Source organism: Hyperolius riggenbachi, chromosome 5, assembly GCF_040937935.1.
Source record: "Hyperolius riggenbachi isolate aHypRig1 chromosome 5, aHypRig1.pri, whole genome shotgun sequence".
NCBI lineage: Eukaryota > Metazoa > Chordata > Amphibia > Anura > Hyperoliidae > Hyperolius > Hyperolius riggenbachi.
In genome coordinates, this window is record NC_090650.1 from 27,320,427 (window position 1) to 27,341,211 (window position 20,785).

At 47.7% G+C, this 20,785-nt stretch overlaps 2 protein-coding genes across 2 annotated transcripts in view; one reads left to right on the top strand and one right to left on the bottom strand.

Annotated features, from left to right (window-relative positions):
• HASPIN (histone H3 associated protein kinase) overlaps window positions 1-20,785 on the bottom strand; it is a 109,914-nt gene that overhangs the window by 78,324 nt on the left and 10,805 nt on the right. The window contains exon 2 of the mRNA XM_068235231.1: window positions 19,137-19,335. Within this exon, the coding sequence (XP_068091332.1) occupies window positions 19,137-19,333 (197 nt within the window). The 5' untranslated portion in view covers window positions 19,334-19,335. The remainder of the gene's footprint in view (window positions 1-19,136; window positions 19,336-20,785) is intronic.
• The window catches only part of SMARCD3 (SWI/SNF related, matrix associated, actin dependent regulator of chromatin, subfamily d, member 3), a 132,452-nt gene continuing 132,222 nt past the window's right edge, over window positions 20,556-20,785 (top strand). Inside the window, exon 1 of the mRNA XM_068235235.1 lies at window positions 20,556-20,585. Coding sequence (XP_068091336.1) covers window positions 20,579-20,585 — 7 coding nt within the window. The 5' untranslated portion in view covers window positions 20,556-20,578. The remainder of the gene's footprint in view (window positions 20,586-20,785) is intronic.

Genomic DNA, 20,785 nt, shown 5'->3' on the forward strand with positions numbered 1-20,785 from the left:
AAGGATAAAACACAGGTGAAATCACACTCTAAACTGCATAATATGAGTGTATATCCCTGCAAAAAAAACACTATCAGTGCCCCCACCTCATCTGCTGGAACAGACTAGGAAGCCTCATGCCCGATATCCCATCTCTCCAGCATGGTCAATGCACTCACCTCTGCTGCTGGACAGACTGGGAAGCCTCTTGCCTGTGATCCCATCTCTCCAGCATGGTTAATGCACTCACCTCTGCTGCTGGACAGACTGGGAAGCCTCTTGCCTGTGATCCCATCTCTCCAGCATGGTCAATGCACTCACCTCTGCTGCTGGAAAAGACTGGGAAGCCTCTTGCCTGTGATCCCATCTCTCCAGCATGGTTAATGCACTCACCTCTGCTGCTGGACAGACTGGGAAGCCTCTTGCCTGTGATCCCATCTCTCCAGCATGGTTAATGCACTTACCTCTGCTGCTGGAACAGACTGGGAAGCCTCTTGCCTGTGATCCCATCTCTCCAGCATGGTTAATGCACTCACCTCTGCTGCTGGAAAAGACTGGGAAGCCTCTTGCCTGTAATCCCATCTCTCCAGTATGGTCAATGCACTCACCTCTGCTGCTGGACAGACTGGGAAGCCTCTTGCCTGTGATCCCATCTCTCCAGCATGGTTAATGCACTTACCTCTGCTGCTGGAACAGACTGGGAAGCCTCTTGCCTGTGATCCCATCTCTCCAGCATGGTTAATGCACTCACCTCTGCTGCTGGAAAAGACTGGGAAGCCTCTTGCCTGTAATCCCATCTCTCCAGTATGGTCAATGCAGTCACCTCTGCTGCTGGAACAGACTGGGAAGCCTCTTGCCTGTGATCCCATCTTTCCAGCATGGGGGAGAACAACAGGAGCAGTTCCATTTCTTATGCTGCCTAGTTCTCCTATATTAGACTCCCCCACCAGCGCCAGCTTCCCAACCATCGCTTGTGGCCCAGGGATTTCCTGCATGCGCAGTGCTGCCATGCCAAGCAGCTGGGGGAGAGTCCCACGATCCTTGCCCGCACAAATGCATACGGAGGGCAGAGGGATCGACATCCGAACACCGCGTTCGGCAGAAAACCGGGTGCATAAAGAGACGCCACTTAGCGTTCACAACGATCACCCAAGCCACCCGGTCTTCTCTTGGCCTCACCACCTAGTGAAGCTAAAAAAATAATAAAAATTAAGGGAGCTACTCCTCTTCGGTGTTTCCGGGACGGAAACCAAATTAAACTGAGGAGCCAGGGGAGGGTGGGGGCTATTAATACTCTTTTTACTCTTTCAAGTGGTTTCCACTAATTGGATGGGCGGAGCCACATCTCTAGTGTCCCGTATGACGGCTAGAGAAAAGAAAAATATGGAAGCCTCCATATCCCTCTCACTTCAGTTGTCCTTTAAGTATACCTGACCTGAGGCAAAGCTACCTGAGGTATGTTCTGTCTATATCTACATACCTCCAAGTGTTTTCTGTTCCTCCCTCGCGCCCCCCCCCCCTTGTCTCCAGCTGGTGGCCCGGGGTCCCCTCCGTTGCAGATGCCAAGCTCGCCAGGTCGGCTTCTTCTACGCCTACGCCTCACGTGGACTGGAGCGTTCTGCGCAGGTGCAGCACTTCAACCCCTGCGCAGACCAGGCTACATGAGCACGGTTGCGAGATGCGGCTGCGTGCTTGCGCAGGTGCATAAGACGCCGGCCCGCATCTGCAACGGAGGGGACCGCGGGCCACCGGCTGGGAATGGAGCTGCAGCGAGGGACACATAGGCTGCCAGGGGCTGGAGGAAGCCCCAGGAAAGCAGATCTTGTTTTTTTTATTTTCAGCTTGGCTCTTCCCTTTAAGTGGAGTAAATGGTGCAGATAAGAGGAGTGAATGTGAGGGTGATAGGAGGGAACATCGCTGTAAGCCCGCCTCTTCCTGTCAAAAATGTGCCTTTAGCCAAAAGTCTGATTTCTTACATAAAGAGGAATTGGCGCAAAATCCTTAACATTTAAAACACATACAAATAAGAAGTATGTTTCTTCCTGAGTAAAATGAGCCATAAATTACTTTTCTCCGATGTTGCTGTCACTCACAGTAAGTAGTAGAAATCTGACATTACCGACAGGTTTTGGGTTAGTCCATCTCTCCATAGGGGATTCTCAGCATGGCCTTTATTCTTTATAAAGACACTCCCTGAAAAAGACTTATACAAAGATGCTGGCCAGCCTCTCTGCTCACAGTACACTTTTGTTTGGCAGTTGGACGGAGCAACTGCCATACACTAAGTGCATTTTGTAAATAAAGAAATGCCTGTGAACCTACCATGAGGTGATGAGCTAGTCCAAAACCTATTGGTTCTGTAAGATGTCTACTACTTACTGTAGGTGACAGCAACATAAGAAACAAGTAATTTATGGCTAATTTTTTTTACTCTGGAAGAAACATACTTCTTAATTGTATATGATTACATATATTTAAATTTTAAGATTTTCACAACAGAGGTCCTTTAAAGAGTATCTGTAACGTGAAAACGTCCCCTGGGGGGTACTCACCTCGGGAGGGGGAAGCCTCAGGATCCTAATGAGGCTTCCCACGCCGTCCTCCGTCCCTCGGGGGTCTTGCTGCAGCCCTCCGTACAGCGGTGACGTCAATATTTACCTTCCCGGCTCCTGCGCAGGCGCTCTGGCGGCTCCGAAGTAGGCAGAAATACCCGATCGCCGTCGGGTCTGCTCTACTGCGCAGGCGCAAGTCTCCGGCGCCTGCGCACTAGAGCGGATCCGACTGAGATCGGGCATTTCCGTCTACTTCGGAGCTGAAAGCAGACACAGCGCCCCTGCTGGAGCCTGCAAAGGTAAATATTGAATCAACAGTCGGGTCTGACGGCGGCTGTTCGGAGGGCTGCAGCGAGACCCCCGTGGGGAGCCTCATTAGGATCCCGAGGCTTCCCCCACCCGAGGTGAGTACCCCCCAGGGGATATTTGTGATGTTACAGTGTCTCTTTAAGGAGAGATAACTGGGACAGGGAGGGACAAAGAGGAATGGGCAGCACACAGAGGTATGTGGATCCTGCATGAACACACCTCTGTGCTTACCTTAGATTGCCTTGTTCAGGTCAATGGTCCTTTAATTTTGCTAGGCCACAAAGCCCCATTTACACGATACGATTCTTCGTGCGATTCGATTACGATTCGATTTACGACCCGATTAAATCTGACATAGAATCGTATCGTGTAGATTGGGCTTTAGACTTTGCTCCCTTTCTTACTTTTCGGATGATTTGTAAGTGAGACTTTCCTGGCCATCGCTAGGGGAACTGGCTTGTTGTTCCCATCCCCGGCGGTGGCCGAAGAGTTTTACTCCTTTCACTTCAGGTCATTTATTTTAAGATGTTCTGTCTGTTCTTGCTTTCAGCTTTATTTGCAGATGCACTTAAGCCACCCTCACATCCGCTGTTTCCACAGCAACAAAACTAGATTATCCAGGCCTGTTTCTCCTCATTCAGGCCGCCAACATTTATATCTTCGCTACTGGACTCTTTCTAGCAAAATGCCCATGGCGTGGGCTCTTGATATAAGGAGGAGTGTGCTGCCGAGAGACAAGATCAGGTCAATGAGGACGATCCAGCGACACAAGAGACTCTGTTCATAGAGGGGTACAGCCTCACCACTTTTTCATCAGTCTGTATTCTCTAACTTGGCCTCATGATTGCTTTCCACGATCACCTATACAAGCTGAGTTTCAGCAAACTAATTATGATCCTCTGGAAAGAATCTAAATACTAATCTGCAAATTGTTTAAGAGAGACGCAGGGGGTAAAAAGAATTGATACTTACCTGGGTCTTCCTCCAGCCCCATATCCACCATCGCCTGCATTGCCATCTTCCCAGGTGGCTCTCTTCACCTGCTATCAGCCCTGGTATTCTTCGTTCAGTTGCGCATTCATGCCCTTTTGCGTATGCGCGGCCTGGCTGCGTACCCATGCCGCATTCATGTTGCCAGTACTACCTGTGCAGGCGCAGAATGTTCCCGGTGACTTGAATGTGGTGGGTGTGCGCGAAAGAGTCCGACTGACGCAACAGAACGAAGATTACCTGTGCTGATAGAAGGCGATTGGAGCCACCGGGGAGAACGGCGAGGGAGGCAACGGTGGTGACGGGGAAAGAGGAAGGCCCAGGTAAGTATCTATTCTTTAACCTCCTTAGCGATATGATTCTTTCCAGAATTAGTTTCTAAAAAAAATTATCTGGAAAGAATCATACAGCTAAGAAGAGGCAGAGAGTTTCCCCAGTAGTTTAGGCAGCCACAGTGACCCCCGAGTGTAGGTAGCCAGAGTGCACCCCCCCCCCTCCTTTTGGGTAGCCAGAGAGTGACCTCCGTGCAGGTAGCAAGAGCTTGCTCCCAGTTATGGGTAGACAGAGAGAGCTCCCCCCCAACCCCACCAGTTTTAGATAGCCCCTACTAATGCAGCTAGCCAGAGAGTGCGCCCATTTCAGTATAGGTCCTCTCAAGAGCCCCACCCTCACCATCCTCTATGAAGACATGGCAGAGAGCTGACAGCTCAGATTACACTTGCTGATTCATTGCAGATAATGGAGAATTATAAACACGCACTGGGTGAATTACTCTGTGTGTTCCTTCTGTCCTGTGCAAGTTCAGATGAGATTTAAAGGGGCACTATTGCAAACAAACTCATTTTTTTAGTAACAAAAAGTTAGATTACCTGTCAGAGGTGTAAAATAGGTGAAGAATATGATGTGAAAGTAGACCTCTTGTCAGCTGAATTTGTGCAGAGGTAATGCCTGACTGTGAAGCATGAGGTCGTGAGTTTGACTCCTGCGTCATAAAAAAAACAAACAAAACGTATACAACCAATGGGCCTCTAGTTGCCTCCTAAGTTAGAATTGAAGCAGCAGATGAGAACACTCACTTGCAGGAGACAAGATACTGCAGCTGCTAGTCACACTCATAATGCATCTCCCTGCAGGTATGTGGTAGGAACTTTCGTACGTTCCCAACTTCCATGGCTCCATTGTGCCGCAGTTAAGCTTTTTTCTTTTTCCCCTTTGCGCCAAGGCTGTAGACACACTGTGAGAACTTTCTGAAAGCTTTATTTGACCATCAGCGCTTTCAGGGTTGTTTTTTTGTTTTTTAAAGCGCCCATTGACTCACATTAAAAACGCTGTAAATCGCGGTAAAATTGCAGAGAGCATGGCCCGCAGCGCCATAAAACTTGGCCCGCCAGTGCTTTTATAATTAACATTGATTTTGGCCCGCGGCCACGCTCCCGGCTCCGCCCCCTTCCACCCGTCACCTTTTCTTGCCTTTTTTGTGGCCAGCCACTTGAATGGGCTTGCTCTGCCCTCTCTCCTGTGCTAGTGATAGAACGTGGCTACACTCCATCACTCCCTTGCTCTGCCTCCGGATGTCAGGACGAAGGGTTCCATTTCCCCCTCCTTCCTTCGCAGCTCCATTACCTCCTGGTGTCGGCGGCCCGTCCTGTACTGAAGTCCGCTCCCCTGATCCTCTTCGCCGCCGGGCATGCAGCACAGGAATCAGCTGTGACGGGAAGACAGCAGAGCGGCTCCGATTTAATAGGTGCCTATACAGGAAAAACTTACTTCCTATATACGCAACATTATCTGGGGAGCCGCTCTTCTGTCTTCGTGTCACTGCTGATGTCTATGCTGCATGCTGCACAGTGAAGAGGATCAGGGGAGCGGACTTCAATGCGAGACGGGCCGCTGACTCCAGGAGGTAAAGGAGTGGCGGCTGGGGAAGGAAGGGGCAACTAAGGCTGGCTACTTTCTGGGGGCACCCACCTAGCTAACCTATACTGGGTCCACCTGTGCCTGACTAACCCATGCTGGGGGTACCTACCTAGCTAACCTATACTGGGGGCACTTACCTAGCTAACCTATACTGAGTGCACCTATGTCTGACTAACCTATACTGGGCACCTACCTAGCTAACGTATATGGTGGGCATTTACCTAACTAACCTATATTGGGTCCACCTGTGCCTGACTAACCTATGCTGGGGGTACCTACCTAGCTAACCTATACTGGGCACCTACCTAGCTAACCTATACAGGGGTCATTTACCTAGCTAACATATACTGGGTCCACCAACGCCCGACAAACCTATACTGGGGGCACCTACCTAGCTAACCTATACTGGATGCATCTATGCCTGTCTATCTATACTGGAGGCACCTACCTAGCTGACCTATACTGAGTGCACCTATGGCTTGCTACCTATACTGGGGGCACCTATACCTGGCTACCCGGCTACCTATACTAAGGGGGTGTTTTTTCCCCACTGCGGCTATAGCATGCGGTGAAAATTGTCAGGTGCTGCGCGATCATTCCAAATGGGGGGGGGGGGAGGGGTAGGGGGATATGAATGTTGCCCATAGTCTAAGTTTTTCATTTTGGCCCTCTGTTTATTTGCATTTGACACCCCTGGTGTAGATACAACACCAGACCTTCAATTCACATAAAAGCACTGCCGGACACGTGTTTCATGGCCAAAAGCAAGTCAATGGGAGTGTTTTTTTAAAAACGCTCAGAAAGCGCTCACAGTGTGTCTACAGCCTTACAGCAGGGTAGCACCTGTTAGGCCCTCTGCACTGTCTGCAGGCTCTGAAAAGAATTCCTCCTTGCATCCGTTCCTGCTTTCCCTGCACTGCCCATGCGGCGCTGCTCCTGCCCATATTATTGGTTTCCAGGCTGTGGGGAAGGGGGAGGGGCCTGGCAGCGGGAGCGACCTGTCCCTTTGCCCCATTACAAGAAGTTAGAAAACTAAAAACAGAAACCATACAAAAGCAAATCCCACTATGGACAGAGTGGCCGTGACACAAGCTAAGTTTTCCAATTGCTACCACAAACATACCTCACCTGTACCCAAGTATGCGTCTTTCCCTTCCAACTCCAATTAGAGAATTAAATGACGCCTGAAGTGAGGAATACGGAGGCTGCCATCTCCATAATAATAATGAATGCCGGTTGCCTGTGCTGAGGCTCTGCCTCTAATACTATAAATCACTGACCCATAAGGAACATTAGATCAGATGCTGTGACTCAGGTGGGACTCCGCTGGCCGCATGCTGGTTGCAGGTGGGACTCCGCTGGCCGCATGCTGGTTGCAAGGTGGGACTCCGCTGGCCGCATGCTGGTTGCAAGGTGGGACTCCGCTGGCCGCATGCTGGTTGCAAGGTGGGACTCCGCTGGCCGCATGCTGGTTGCAGGTGGGACTCCGCTGGCCGCATGCTGGTTGCAGGTGGGACTCCGCTGGCCGCATGCTGGTTGCAGGTGGGACTCCGCTGGCCGCATGCTGGTTGCAGGTGGGACTCCGCTGGCCGCATGCTGGTTGCAGGTGGGACTCCGCTGGCCGCATGCTGGTTGCAGGTGGGACTCCGCTGGCCGCATGCTGGTTGCAGGTGGGACTCCGCTGGCCGCATGCTGGTTGCAGGTGGGACTCCGCTGGCCGCATGCTGGTTGCAGGTGGGACTCCGCTGGCCGCATGCTGGTTGCAGGTGGGACTCCGCTGGCCGCATGCTGGTTGCAGGTGGGACTCCGCTGGCCGCATGCTGGTTGCAGGTGGGACTCCGCTGGCCGCATGCTGGTTGCAGGTGGGACTCCGCTGGCCGCATGCTGGTTGCAGGTGGGACTCCGCTGGCCGCATGCTGGTTGCAGGTGGGACTCCGCTGGCCGCATGCTGGTTGCAGGTGGGACTCCGCTGGCCGCATGCTGGTTGCAGGTGGGACTCCGCTGGCCGCATGCTGGTTGCAGGTGGGACTCCGCTGGCCGCATGCTGGTTGCAGGTGGGACTCCGCTGGCCGCATGCTGGTTGCAGGTGGGACTCCGCTGGCCGCATGCTGGTTGCAGGTGGGACTCCGCTGGCCGCATGCTGGTTGCAGGTGGGACTCCGCTGGCCGCATGCTGGTTGCAGGTGGGACTCCGCTGGCCGCATGCTGGTTGCAGGTGGGACTCCGCTGGCCGCATGCTGGTTGCAGGTGGGACTCCGCTGGCCGCATGCTGGTTGCAGGTGGGACTCCGCTGGCCGCATGCTGGTTGCAGGTGGGACTCCGCTGGCCGCATGCTGGTTGCAGGTGGGACTCCGCTGGCCGCATGCTGGTTGCAGGTGGGACTCCGCTGGCCGCATGCTGGTTGCAGGTGGGACTCCGCTGGCCGCATGCTGGTTGCAGGTGGGACTCCGCTGGCCGCATGCTGGTTGCAGGTGGGACTCCGCTGGCCGCATGCTGGTTGCAGGTGGGACTCCGCTGGCCGCATGCTGGTTGCAGGTGGGACTCCGCTGGCCGCATGCTGGTTGCAGGTGGGACTCCGCTGGCCGCATGCTGGTTGCAGGTGGGACTCCGCTGGCCGCATGCTGGTTGCAGGTGGGACTCCGCTGGCCGCATGCTGGTTGCAGGTGGGACTCCGCTGGCCGCATGCTGGTTGCAGGTGGGACTCCGCTGGCCGCATGCTGGTTGCAGGTGGGACTCCGCTGGCTGCATGCTGGTTGCAGGTGGGACTCCGCTGGCTGCATGCTGGTTGCAGGTGGGACTCCGCTGGCTGCATGCTGGTTGCAGGTGGGACTCCGCTGGCTGCATGCTTGTCGCAGGTGTTTGACTCCAACACAACTAAAGTCTGAAGCTCAGCCAGGCAACTGGTATGGTTTATAAGGAAATGAAAATGGCAGCCTTCGTATTTCTCTCACTTCAAGTTCCAGTGAGAGTGATATGGGGGCTGCCATATTTATTTCTATTTACAATGCAAGTTGCCTGGTTGTCCTGCCGATCCTCTGCCTCTAATCCTCTTAGCCATAGACCCCGAACAAGCATGCAGATTAGATATTTGATTTAAAAGAAATCTTAAAGCAAATGAAATTAAATCTTAAAGCAAAATAAAAAATAATCGCAAAATGCTAGCGCGGTAAAAAAAAAGAAATAAAAAAAAAATCACTGGACACTTCGGCGATTCAGAGTGATCGCGATCAGCAGTTTGCTAAGCACTGTATCGCGATCGCTCCAGAATCGCTGCAAAAATGCTGCAGGTAACCCATTTTGCGATTGGCGCTAATCGCAAAGCGCCTGCGGTCTGCGCCAATCGCAGCAGTGAGAACATTGCCATAGGTTAGAATAGCTCAGATCAGCAGGACTGCCAGGCAACTGGTATTGTTTAAAAATAAATATAGCAGCCTCCATATTCTTCTCGCTACAGTTGTGCTTTGACAGGAGATGTAGTCTCCAGCAGGGCTGCACGATTTTAGGAAAAAATTGACATTGCGATTTTTTCATGATAGGTAGCCAGTATAGATGCCCCCAGTATAGGTAGCCAGTATAGTTGCCCCCAGTATAGGTTAGCCAGGTAGATGCCTCCAGTATAGGTTAGCCAGGTAGGTGCCTCCAGTATAGGAAGCCAGTATAGTTGCCCCCAGTATAGGTTAGCCAGGTAGGTGCCTCCAGTATAGGTAGCCAGTATAGATGCCCCCAGTATAGGTTAGCTAGGTAGGAGCCTCCAGTATAGGTAGCCAGTACAGCTGCCCCCAGTATAGGTTAGCCAGGTAGGTGCCTCCAGTATAGGTTAGCCAGGTAGGTGCCTCCAGTATAGGTAGCCAGTATAGTTGCCCCCAGTATAGTTTAGCCAGGTAGGTGCCTCCAGTATACGTAGCCAGTATAGTTGCTCCTGGTTAAGGTTAGCTAGGTAGGTGCCGACAATATAGTTGCCCCATGGTTTAGCTAGGTAGGTGCCTCCAGTATAGGTAGCCAGTATAGCTGTCACTAGTGTTAACAGCAGGATCTAGTTTTCAAGGACTTCTACAACTTGCTTCATTCAGGTCTTGTAAGGAATGCATCCTCCCTACACTTCCTGAAGCCCAGACTAACCAGCAAGCTCATGGTGAACCAGAGCTCATTGGAGCAGTCTTTCTCAACCTTTTTACCCTGGAGGAACCCAGCAAATACTTTTTGGATCTCATGGAACCTCTGAGTTTATTTTGCAGGTGGCATGGCCTTTAAAAGCTGATGTGGCCGTTTATGCCCTATCACAGCGCCCTTCATTATAATGTCTCTTTATTCCTGTGCATTTTATTAATATGTTCATTATTATTCTGAGCACCAATTTAGTGTTTCTTTTTCCAGCAAATCGGGGAAGATCTGGATGATCGTGAAATTGGATCGGAAAGGGTTACTTTTTTGGGGACATTCATGTTATCTTAAAGTGCAACTGAAGTGAGAGGGATATTAAGGCTGCCAAATGTATTTCATTTTAAACAATACCAGTTGCCTGGCTGTCCTGCTGATCCTCTGCCTTTAATACTTTTAACCATAGCCCCTGAATGGACATGCAGCAGATCAGGTGTTGCTGACAACATTGTCAGATCTGACAAGATTAGCTGCATGCTTGTTTCTGGTGTGATGCAGCCATATACTGTAGATCAGCAGGACTGTCAGGCAACTGGTATTGATTAACAGGAAGTAAATATGACAGCCACCACATTATTATTATTTAGTATTAACTAGCTGATTGCCCGGCGTTGCCCGGGTATGTATTTGGCTGGTGTTGGCTCCACCTACTTTTTCTAACCCTAACACACAATTACTCACTGGCCAAGTTTGTGAGCTTTGCGGTCTTAGGTATCAATAATCTGCATTGAAATGAAACAAATCTGATTGGGTGTGTGTGGCTCCACCCCCTTTTCTGAATTTGAACCCCAGTCACCCAATGACCAACTGTACCAGGTTTGAGGCCTGTGCCATTAACAGTGCAAGAATGGCAGCAATTAAATATTCCCCTTGAAAAGCAATAGGTGAAGTTTGATTCACTTTTGTAGGCTCCACCCACTTTTCTGAATATTAATCCCAGTCACCCAGTGACCAACTGTGCAAAGTTTAAAAACCCTGCCATTAACAGTGTAAGAATGGCTGCAGTTTACATTTTCCCAGTGAAATTTGTATTTGTCTCCACCCACTGATGACCCGGCGTTGCCTGTGTATGTATTTGACTGGTGTTGGCTCCGCCCACTTTCTAACCCTAACACACAAACACTCAATGACCAAGTTTGTGAGCTTTGGGGTCCTTGGCATCAATAATTTGTATATTCCCATATAAATTAAACAAATCAGATAGGCTGTTTGTGGCTCCACCCCTCTCCAGCATTTGAACCCCAGTCACCCAATGACCAACTGTAGCAGGTTTGAGGCATCTGCTATTAACAGTGTAAAAATGGCACCAATTTAAATATTCCACTTGAAAATCAACAGGTGAATTTTGATTGGCTATTATAGGCTCCACCCACTTCCCTGAATATTAATCTCAGTCACTCAGTGACCATCTGGGCAAATATTGGGAACCCTGAAATAAACAGTGTAAGAAGGGCTGCAGTTTACACTTTCCCAGTGAAATTTGTTTTTGGCTCCACCCACTTTTTGTAACCTGGACACAAAGTCACTACTCAATGCCCAAGTTTGTGAGTTTTGGGGTCCTTGGCATCAATAATTTGTATTTTCCCATGAAATGAAACAAATCTGATTCACTGTTTGTGGCTCTGTCCCCTTTTCTGAATTTGAACCTCAGTGACCCAATGACCAACTGTACCAGGTTTGAGGCTTGTGCCATTAACAGTGCAATAATGGCAGCAATTTTAATATTCTCCTTAAAAAATTGACATGGGATTTTTGATTGGCATTTTTAGGCTCCACCCACTTTAATGAAATTTTAATCCCAGTCACCCAGTAACCAGCTATGCTAAATTTGAGAACCCTGCCATTAACAGTGAAGAAGGGCTGCAGTTTACAATTTCCCAGAAAAATCTGTTTTTAACTCCGCCCACTTTTTGTAACCTTGACACACAGTCACTACTCAATGACCAAGTTTGTGAGCTTTTGGGTTCCTGGCATCAAAATTGTGCTAATGGAAGCAGTTTATCCACCAAAGAAATCTGGCTGTTTTTGGCTCTGCCCCATTACTGAATTTGAACCCCAAACACTTAACGACCGACTGTAGCAGGTTTGAGGCCTCTGCTATTAACAGTGTGAGAATGGCTGCAGTTTCAATATTCCCCTTGAAAATCAATAGGTGAATTTTGATTGGCTCTTGTAGGCTCCACCTACTTTTCCAAATATTAATCCTAGTCACCCAGTGACCAACTGTGTGAAGTTTGAGAACCCTGCCATTAACAGTGTAAGAAAAGCTGCAGTTTACATTTCCCCATGTAAAAAGTTAGTTGTTTTTGGCTCCGCCTACTATTTCTAATCTTGACATACAGTCACTTAATGACCAAGTTTATGAGCTTTGGGGTCTTTGGCATCAATAAGTTGCATTTTACCATTGAAATTAAACAAATCTGATTGGCTGTTTTTGGCCCGCTCCCTTCAGAATTTAAACCCCAGTCTCCCAGTGACTGACTGTAGCAGATGTTAGGCCTCTGCCATTAAGAGTGCATGAATGGCAGCAAAGTAAATATTCCCCTTGAAATTCAAAAGGTGAATTTTGATTGGCTGCTGTAGGCTCCACCCACTTTTCTGAATATTAGTCACAGTCACCCAGTGGCCAACTGTGTCATGTTTGAGAACCCTGGCAATAACAGAATGGCTGAAATCAATCTAACAATTCTGATTGGCTGTTTATGGCTCCACCCCTTTAGTGAATTTGGATCCCAGTCACCCAATGACTGACTGTATCAGGTTTGAGGCCTCTGCCACTAACAGTGTAAGAATGGTAGCAATGTGAATATTCCCCTTGAAAATTAATAGGTACATTTTGATTGGCTGTTGTAGGCTCTACCCACATTTCTGAATATTCATCCCAGTCACCCAGTGGCCAATTGTGTAAAGTTTGGGAACTCTGCAATGTAAAAAATGAAGTTGTTGGCACCGCCCACTTTTTCTAACCTTGACATACAGTCACTCAATTATCAAGTTTATCAGCTTTGGGATCCTTGGTATCAATACTTTGTATATTCCCATTGAAAAATAAACAAATCTGGCTGTTTGTGGCTCCGCCCCCTACCTGAATTTGGACCCTAGTCACCCAGTGACCAACTGTACCAGGTTTGAGCCATCTGCTTTTACCAGTATAAGAGAATGGTAGCAGATGAAATATTTCCTTTGAAAATCAAAAGGGGAATTTTTATTGGCTGTTGTAGGCTCCACCCACCTTCCAAAATCTTAATCTGTGACCCAATGACCAACTGTGCAAAGTTTGAGAACCCTGCCATTAACGGTGTAAGAATGGCTGCCGTTTATATTTTCCCAGTAAAAGTTGTTTTGGCTCCGCCCACTTTTTGTAACCTTGACACACAGTCACTCAATGACCAATTTTGTGAGCTGTCAGGTTCTAGGCATCAAAAATGTGTGAATGGAAGCAGTTTATCCACCAAGGAAATCTGATTGGCTGTATGTGGCCCCGCCCCTTTAGTGAACTTTGACCCTAGTCACCCAATGACCGACTGTAGCAAGTTTGAAGCCTCTGCCATTAAAAGTGTAAGAATAGCAGCAGTTTAAATATTCCCCTTGAAAATCAATAGGTGAATTTTGATTGGCTGTTGTAGGCTCCACCCACTTTCTTGAATCTTAATTTCATTCACCCAGTGACCAACTGTGGCAAGTTTGAGAACCCTGCGATTAACAGTCTAAGAATGGCTGCAGTTTACATTTTCCCATTTAAAATGAACGGCTGAAATTTGATTGGCTGTTTTATGCTCCGCCCACTTTTCCTGGATTTGTAACCTCGGTCACCAAGTGACCAACTGTGCAAAGTGTGGGGACTGTGGCTCGATTACTGTGAGAATGGCAGCCTTTTAAATTTTTTCCATTGACTTGAATGGGTGGAATCTGATTTGCTGTTTGTAGCTCCGCCCAGGTGTGCAGGGGGGCCGCGAGACCCCCAGAACATATCATCCCAGGTAGTAAGGTATCTGCGTACCAAGTTTCGTTCAAATCGGTCAAGCCGTTTTCGCGTGATCGCGGCGCACACGCACACACACACACACACACACACACACACACACACACACACACACACACACATCCGATTTTATATATATAGATATAGCGCCGACATCTTCCACAGCGCTGTACATAGTATATGTAGTCTTGTCATTAACTGTCCCTCTAGGAGCTCACAATCTAGTCCCTACCAGTCATATGTCTATGTATGTATTGTGTAGTTTATGTATCGTAGTCTAGGGCCAATTTAGGGGGAAGCCAATTAACTTATCTGAAGGTTTTTGGGATGTGGGAGGAAACCGGAGTGCCCGGAGGAAACCCATGCTGACACGGGGAGAACATACAAACTCCTTGCAGATGTTGACCTGGCTGGGATTAAAACCAGGGACCCAGCGATGCAGGGCGAGAGCACTAACCACTTTGCCACCATGCTGCCCACTTCACTTCAGTTGTCCTTTAAGTAGTATTTAACTCTAACTTCCCCTTTAGCTGTTGGACATTTATGGGGAATATATTAAAAATATGACAAGTCCTACACAAGGAAAATATATGAATCACACACTGGCCTCAGAGAAGGGAGGAATATGGTGTACTCTAGGACTGTTCAGTTTGTTATAACTTAGTCTTCATTCAGCCGCTGGTATCTCAGGTTGCTGAGGTTTCAGTTCCCGGGAACTTTAACCTTCTGTTACCGAGGAAACCGACGAAAGCTCAAAGTTCCACTTGTGATTCTGAACTCTCTCTGATGTCAGAGGGGAAGAAGCACTTTGTAGGGTGCGGCTGTGTCCTTCATACCCAGGTTAATAAATCTTTTTAGACTAGCAAAAAAGAAGGAATTTTTTTTAAAAGGACACCCGAGGCAAAAATAATGAAATAAATTATTGTATCCATCTTTCTTCTCCTAAAAATGACTTTAAGATATTCCACAGTTTTATTTTATATTTAAATGTGCTTTTTAAGTTTTTACTGTTGTATTGTTTTTGCTCAATGACACATTCATTGAAGTATGCCAGAGCTAAAATCTATGAACTATTGACCCTTTTTATCTCTTTCCTGCTCTCAGAAGCCATTTTCTGCTAGGAAAGTGTTTTATAGTTGGAATTTCTCATCAGTGAGGGTCACACTGTAGTCACTTCCTGTCTGAGTCAGGACTGAGTCAGCCACTTACATATCTGATATTTAACTCTTTCAGGCAAAGAAGAAAAAAAAAAAGGAACACAGCATAGTTATTTGTGTGCTAGGCACTGTACATGTCTATCTCAAGATGTCACGTCATCTCCGGTATCCTTTAATAGTCCACTTCACTAACAAGAACAACAGCAAAGACTCAAAAGATAGGCACAAAGAGCACCAAATGTAACGGCAGGGATATGGAGGCTGCCCTATTTATTTCCTTTTAAAGCTGACCTGAACTCAGAACTTCCTGTCTAAAGACAAGCAACAGCATAATAACCTTTAAACAAAAACATTTCTTTGTTACAGCTGATACAAATCTTGCAATAAATCTGCAGTGTGTCTACTTCCTGCTTTCATGGAAGCAGACATATTGTTAAAATCATGGGTTTACAAATAAGCTCTCTGCCATGGCAGTCAGTTGACAGCTGATGGATCAAATGCCAACTTGTGTTTAGTCACAGATGAGGGGGAATTAGACCGGCTAAACTCACTAACTACATACAGGGTGCATTTCTCTCTGTTTTCCTTCTGTCCAGTGCAAAAGTTCAGGTCCATTTTAAGCAATACTGTACCAGTTGCCTGGTTAACCTACTGATCCCCTGTCTCAAATACTTTCAGCCATAGACCCTGAACAAGCATGCAACATATCAGGGGTTTCTGACATTGTCAGATCTGACAAGATTAGCTGCAAGCTTGTTTCTGGTGTGATTCAGACACTACTGCAGCCACATAGATCAGCATGATAGCCAGGCAACTGGTATTGTTTAAAAGGAAATAACTATGGTAAGCTCCATATGCTTCTCACCTTAGTAGTCCTTTAAATGCTGGGGGGCAAATAAACATGGCAGCCTCCACAGTCTTCTAACTTTAGTTGTCCTTTAAAGGGAACCTGAGATGGTTCACTAGCCTTTATTTATACTTCCCTGGGGCTTCCTCCAGCCTCATGAGCACCGTGGCCTCCCTTCGCCGTCCTCCTCGGCCCCTCCATTCTGCCGCTAAGACTCCCGGTAATCCGGGCAGTTGCAGCCTTCTGCGCATGCGTGACTGCATCCACAGCCAGAGGTCGGGAGGAAGGAGATGGAGAGCAGCATGCGCCGCAGCGGTGAGCGGCAGAGATATAGGCGAGTTAACTCTCTCTATGCCGCGGCTACTATCTTGCAGGGTCAGTTTGCGCATCACGCACTTATCCCTAAATTCCGGCCATGGCCAAAAGCATTTCATCTCTGCAAAATTATTTACGAATTTATTCAACAGTAACGGATACAAATCAGAAGAAAGCGTTAGGGGATTTTCTCTTCTGATAAGAAAGCGTTGCAATTATCTACAGAAGTTGCCTCCTCTCTCCTCCTCCCCCCCTGGGAAAAGGGCTGAATGTTCAATTCAAAGAGCCTGAAACTGCATTCCTATGTGTTCGACCTGCAGAAGCAGCTGTCGGCCTCTCCAGTGGAGCCAGAGGTTGGAGAAGAGAGTAAAAGCTCTTAGAAAATGGCAGAACTTCTACCTTCTATCACGGAGATTCATCCCATCAGCAGTTATAGTTATACTAGTAGTACTCAATATTTGTATGAAGAGGGGGGACCTCACAGAACTGTGTGTTTATATGCAAGGACAAGATATTGAGTGCTACTAGTAGAACTGCTTGTATTGACTGAAGATATCACACATATCTAACTGTAGCGATCCACCTGGGATAGCGGTTGTTATCAGTCCAAACTACACTATCAAACAATTAGAGTTATTACTAAGAATTCAGCACTATAACGTGTTTCATTGAGCGCGGTTTAGGATTGTGTATTCGTATAGTGATCACATTAAGGCTAGGCACACACATATTCTCAAGAGGAAAATGCACTCAATGCAAAACTTTCCTTTATTAATGTACACTTGAATTCTTCCAGGCCCCTGTAGTCTTTGAGGTCCCTTGGTGTCTTCTGGGTCCTCTTATTTATTCAGCTGTCACCTCAATTAAAATCTGCAAGCTGGTTAGGTCTCTGCACTACGGCGCATGCGCTGTCCTGGCTTCACACCTCCTAAATTGTGCACCCGTAGTCGAGTGTTTTTGCGCATGTGCAAAAAGACATGTAACTGGGCATGCACAGAACTCTACCAGCAACAGGAAAGCAATCAAGGGGGTGCATGAATGGAACAGCAAATGTGCCATAGTGCGCAACCCCAGCCATGTCGCTGACTTTAACTGGAGTAACAGCAGAATAGCGAAGGGAACCTGGAGGACAAAGAGGAACCTCAAAGACTACAGGGGGCTGGAAGAAGCTCCAGGTAAAGGGGCCCATACACTTACCGATTTTCCCGCTGATATACAGCCGATTCGATCACTGTAATCAAATGGGCTGTAAAATCGTAGAGCAAACGCTGACCAAACGATAGATTTCCGCCAGAAATTGATCGTTCCCGACGATTCCCATCGTTCCGTCCGTAAGATTTCCCTCGATTGCAGGCAGGTCGGGAGTGCGTCGATAGCTGCGTTCGAATGGCCTACGACCGACGCAATACAGCGGCAATACATTACCTGATCCGGCCAGCGCGAGTCCCCTGGTCTCCGCTGTCTCTTCTCCGCTGGGTTCCGGCTGGCTACTTCCTGTCCCAGCAGGAAGTTTAAACAGTAGAGCGCCCTCTACTGTTTAAACTTCCCCGGACAGGAAGTGAAGCCAGCCGGTCCGAAACCCGGATCCCAGAGCGGAGAAGAAGACAGCAGAGACCGGAGGACTCGCGCTGGTCTGACCAGGTAATGTATAGTTGGTGGGGGGGTCCACAGATTGTGATCGGTTTCATGCGGAAATCGATTCACAATCCGTTTGCCGTAAAGGCAGCCATACGATCCCTCTCTGATCAGATTCGATCAGAGAGGGATCTATCTGTTGGTTGATCTGATGGCAAATCGACCTTAAGTAAAAGTCAACTCCCCCCCCCCCCCCAGTTCAGGTGTACTTAAACAAAAAAACACTTATATGGAACCTTACAAACATTTGTACAACATAACCAGCATCAGACAACTAGGAAGTCTGAAAAATTAGGCACCTCATTCCTACAGAGAAGCTTCCGACCCGAGTTCACACCTTCATCACATCGCGGCTGGACTATTGCAATGCCCTCTATGCAGGCCTTCCAAATAAAGACCTACACCACCTGCAGCAAGTACAGAATGCTGCTGCAATTACTTACTGGTTAAATAAAAGTAACTTTAAGGCCTTGTTCACATTGCGTTCCGTTCGCGTGGCCGCTAGCAGTGGGCGGTTTTGTCAAAGGAATGTTGGGTTAATCCTGGAACAACTTCCACAGTTTGACGCTTTTTTTTCCGATTCCCGGCGCTTGCGTGGGCAATTCGGTATTCTAAGCGTTTTTCCTGAGCGGTTTTGTAATTCACTTCCTGACTCAAGTCAGGAAGTGAACCTTTTGACCCGAAAGATTAAATACAATGTATTTAGTCTTAAAAAACGCAAACGCAATTGCTGCACAATGCGATTTTGTTAGCGTTTCGCGTTTTTCCTATACCTTCCATTGAGGCGGAATCGCCTCAAAAATGGTACAGGCAGTGCTTCTCTGAGCGGATCGGAAACAAACTGCTCAGATGTGAACTCTGTCATAGAGAATCATTGCACAAGTGTTCTTAGGGCGATTTACGTTTGAAAAAGAAAAAGGCCAAACTGCCCCTAGTGTGAACGAGCGCGAAGTCAAAATTCGCCAAGGGTATGAATAATTATGGGCAGCAATGTATGTAGAGGAAAGGCTCTGGATCCTATAGAGCCTTCTTGTTCCTCCCTCGGTCCCCTCATTCCAGCGCTGTCCCCTGGTAGTCCTCGCACATCCACAGTATGGAGCCGCCCATCTTTACCATCCGAGGGTCCCCGAAAGTGTATTTTTACAGTTGGTCGAAAACATGTAACGGGTGACAGTGCTGGAACAAGGGGACTAAGAGGGGACAGGTAAGGCTCTATAGGATCCTTTGCCTTCACTCTGTAGGTAAGTATCAGATTTTTTTTTTCTCTTCAGATATACTTTAAGTGGCAAATCTGACCTCTTAGGTGGCACAAAATCGGAGTCTTCTGATGGCGAGGCATCATAGGTGGAAGAGAGTTGAGATGACGAGCTGGAGAAGATATGTTTTCGGTCCGCTGGAGACAGCCAGGTCTGAGGCTGCAGTCTTCTGAGAGGGCGCATGCGGCCATAGGTCCGTATGACTGCACCCCGCATGATCAACCTTTTCTCCGCCATGTCTGAATACAGAGGAAACGGGGTAAGTGAGGGGTTCAGAGCAACTCCAAACCACTTGTTCCCCACTCATATCACATCATTAAACACAGTAAATATTAAACGCAAACCTGAACTGAAAACAAACTGAGTCAATAAACCATTGTATCTACACTCCTAAAATCCCAATTTTATTTTGTGTTTAAAGGACAACCAAAGTGACATGATGAGATGGACATGTGTATGTACAGTGCCAAGCACACTAATAACTATGCTGTGTTCCTTTTTCCTTTCTCTGCCCAAAAAAAGTTAAACATCAGGTATGCAAGTGACAGTTTCTGCCTGGGTTGGGACCGGGTCAGACTATAGCATTTCCCACACGGATAAGTAATTACAGCCATAAAACACTTTCCTGTCAGTGAATGGCTTCTTAGTGCAGGAAAGAGATAAAAAGGGTCAATAATTCATAGATTTGAGCTCTGACATACTTCAATGAAGGTGTCGTTGAGCAGAGACAATGAAACAGTAAAAACTTAAAAACTAGATTTAACTGTAAAATAAAACTGTACAATATCTAAAAAAAGTCATTTTTAGGAGACGGAGGATAGATACAATTGTTTTTCTCATCAGTTTATTTTCGCCTTGGATGTCTTTTAAAAGCTAAAAAAGGTACGTTTCATGACTTCCTGTCTCGGTTGAATGGCAGCCCATCACTGCTCCAGAGGTACAATCTTGAACGATTGACCTTCTTTACTCAATGCACTCAAAAGTTGTTCTCTGCCAGGTGAGAGTTTTATGGCTTGTAGTTAGTCATCAGTGAGCTAGGCTATAGCTTGACTATAGTGAAAATGACATTTGCATACCTGAATTTGGAACCTGAAGCGAGAAGTATATAGAGGCTGCCACATTTATTTCCTTTTCAACAATATCAATTGCCTGGCAGCCCTGCTGATCTATTTGGCTGCAGTAGTGTCTGAATCACTCCAGAAATAGGCATGCAGCTAATCTTGTTAGATCTGAAAAGCTGTCTGCTTGTTCAGGGTCTATGGCTAAAAGACTTATGCCTAGTACACACCATACAATTTTCTGTTATGCTGGGCATACACTGCTCAGTTTTGCCGCTCGATTCCGCAGGCAATTCTCTTATCTTCCGCTCGTTTTTCTTATCTTTTTCCTTTGTCTTCCATGCAGAGTCAAGCGGCGACGTGTCGGAAATTATCTATCAAGCCATCTAAATGGTTTAGATTCAAGCCGTGTATTCCCAGCATTATGCCTAGTAAGCACCATACAATTTTCTGTTAGATTTGTCTGTTAAGGTGCGTACACGCGCACTACCAGCGGCAACGACGGGTCCGCCGGACCCTCCTGCTGTGTGGTCTTTTGGCCGACAGTAGCGCATGTGACTGCGCTCAGTGTTCTCCCCAGAATATTTTTTCAGCCGGGTGGCATGAAAAAGTAGCCGGGTGGGTAGGGTCA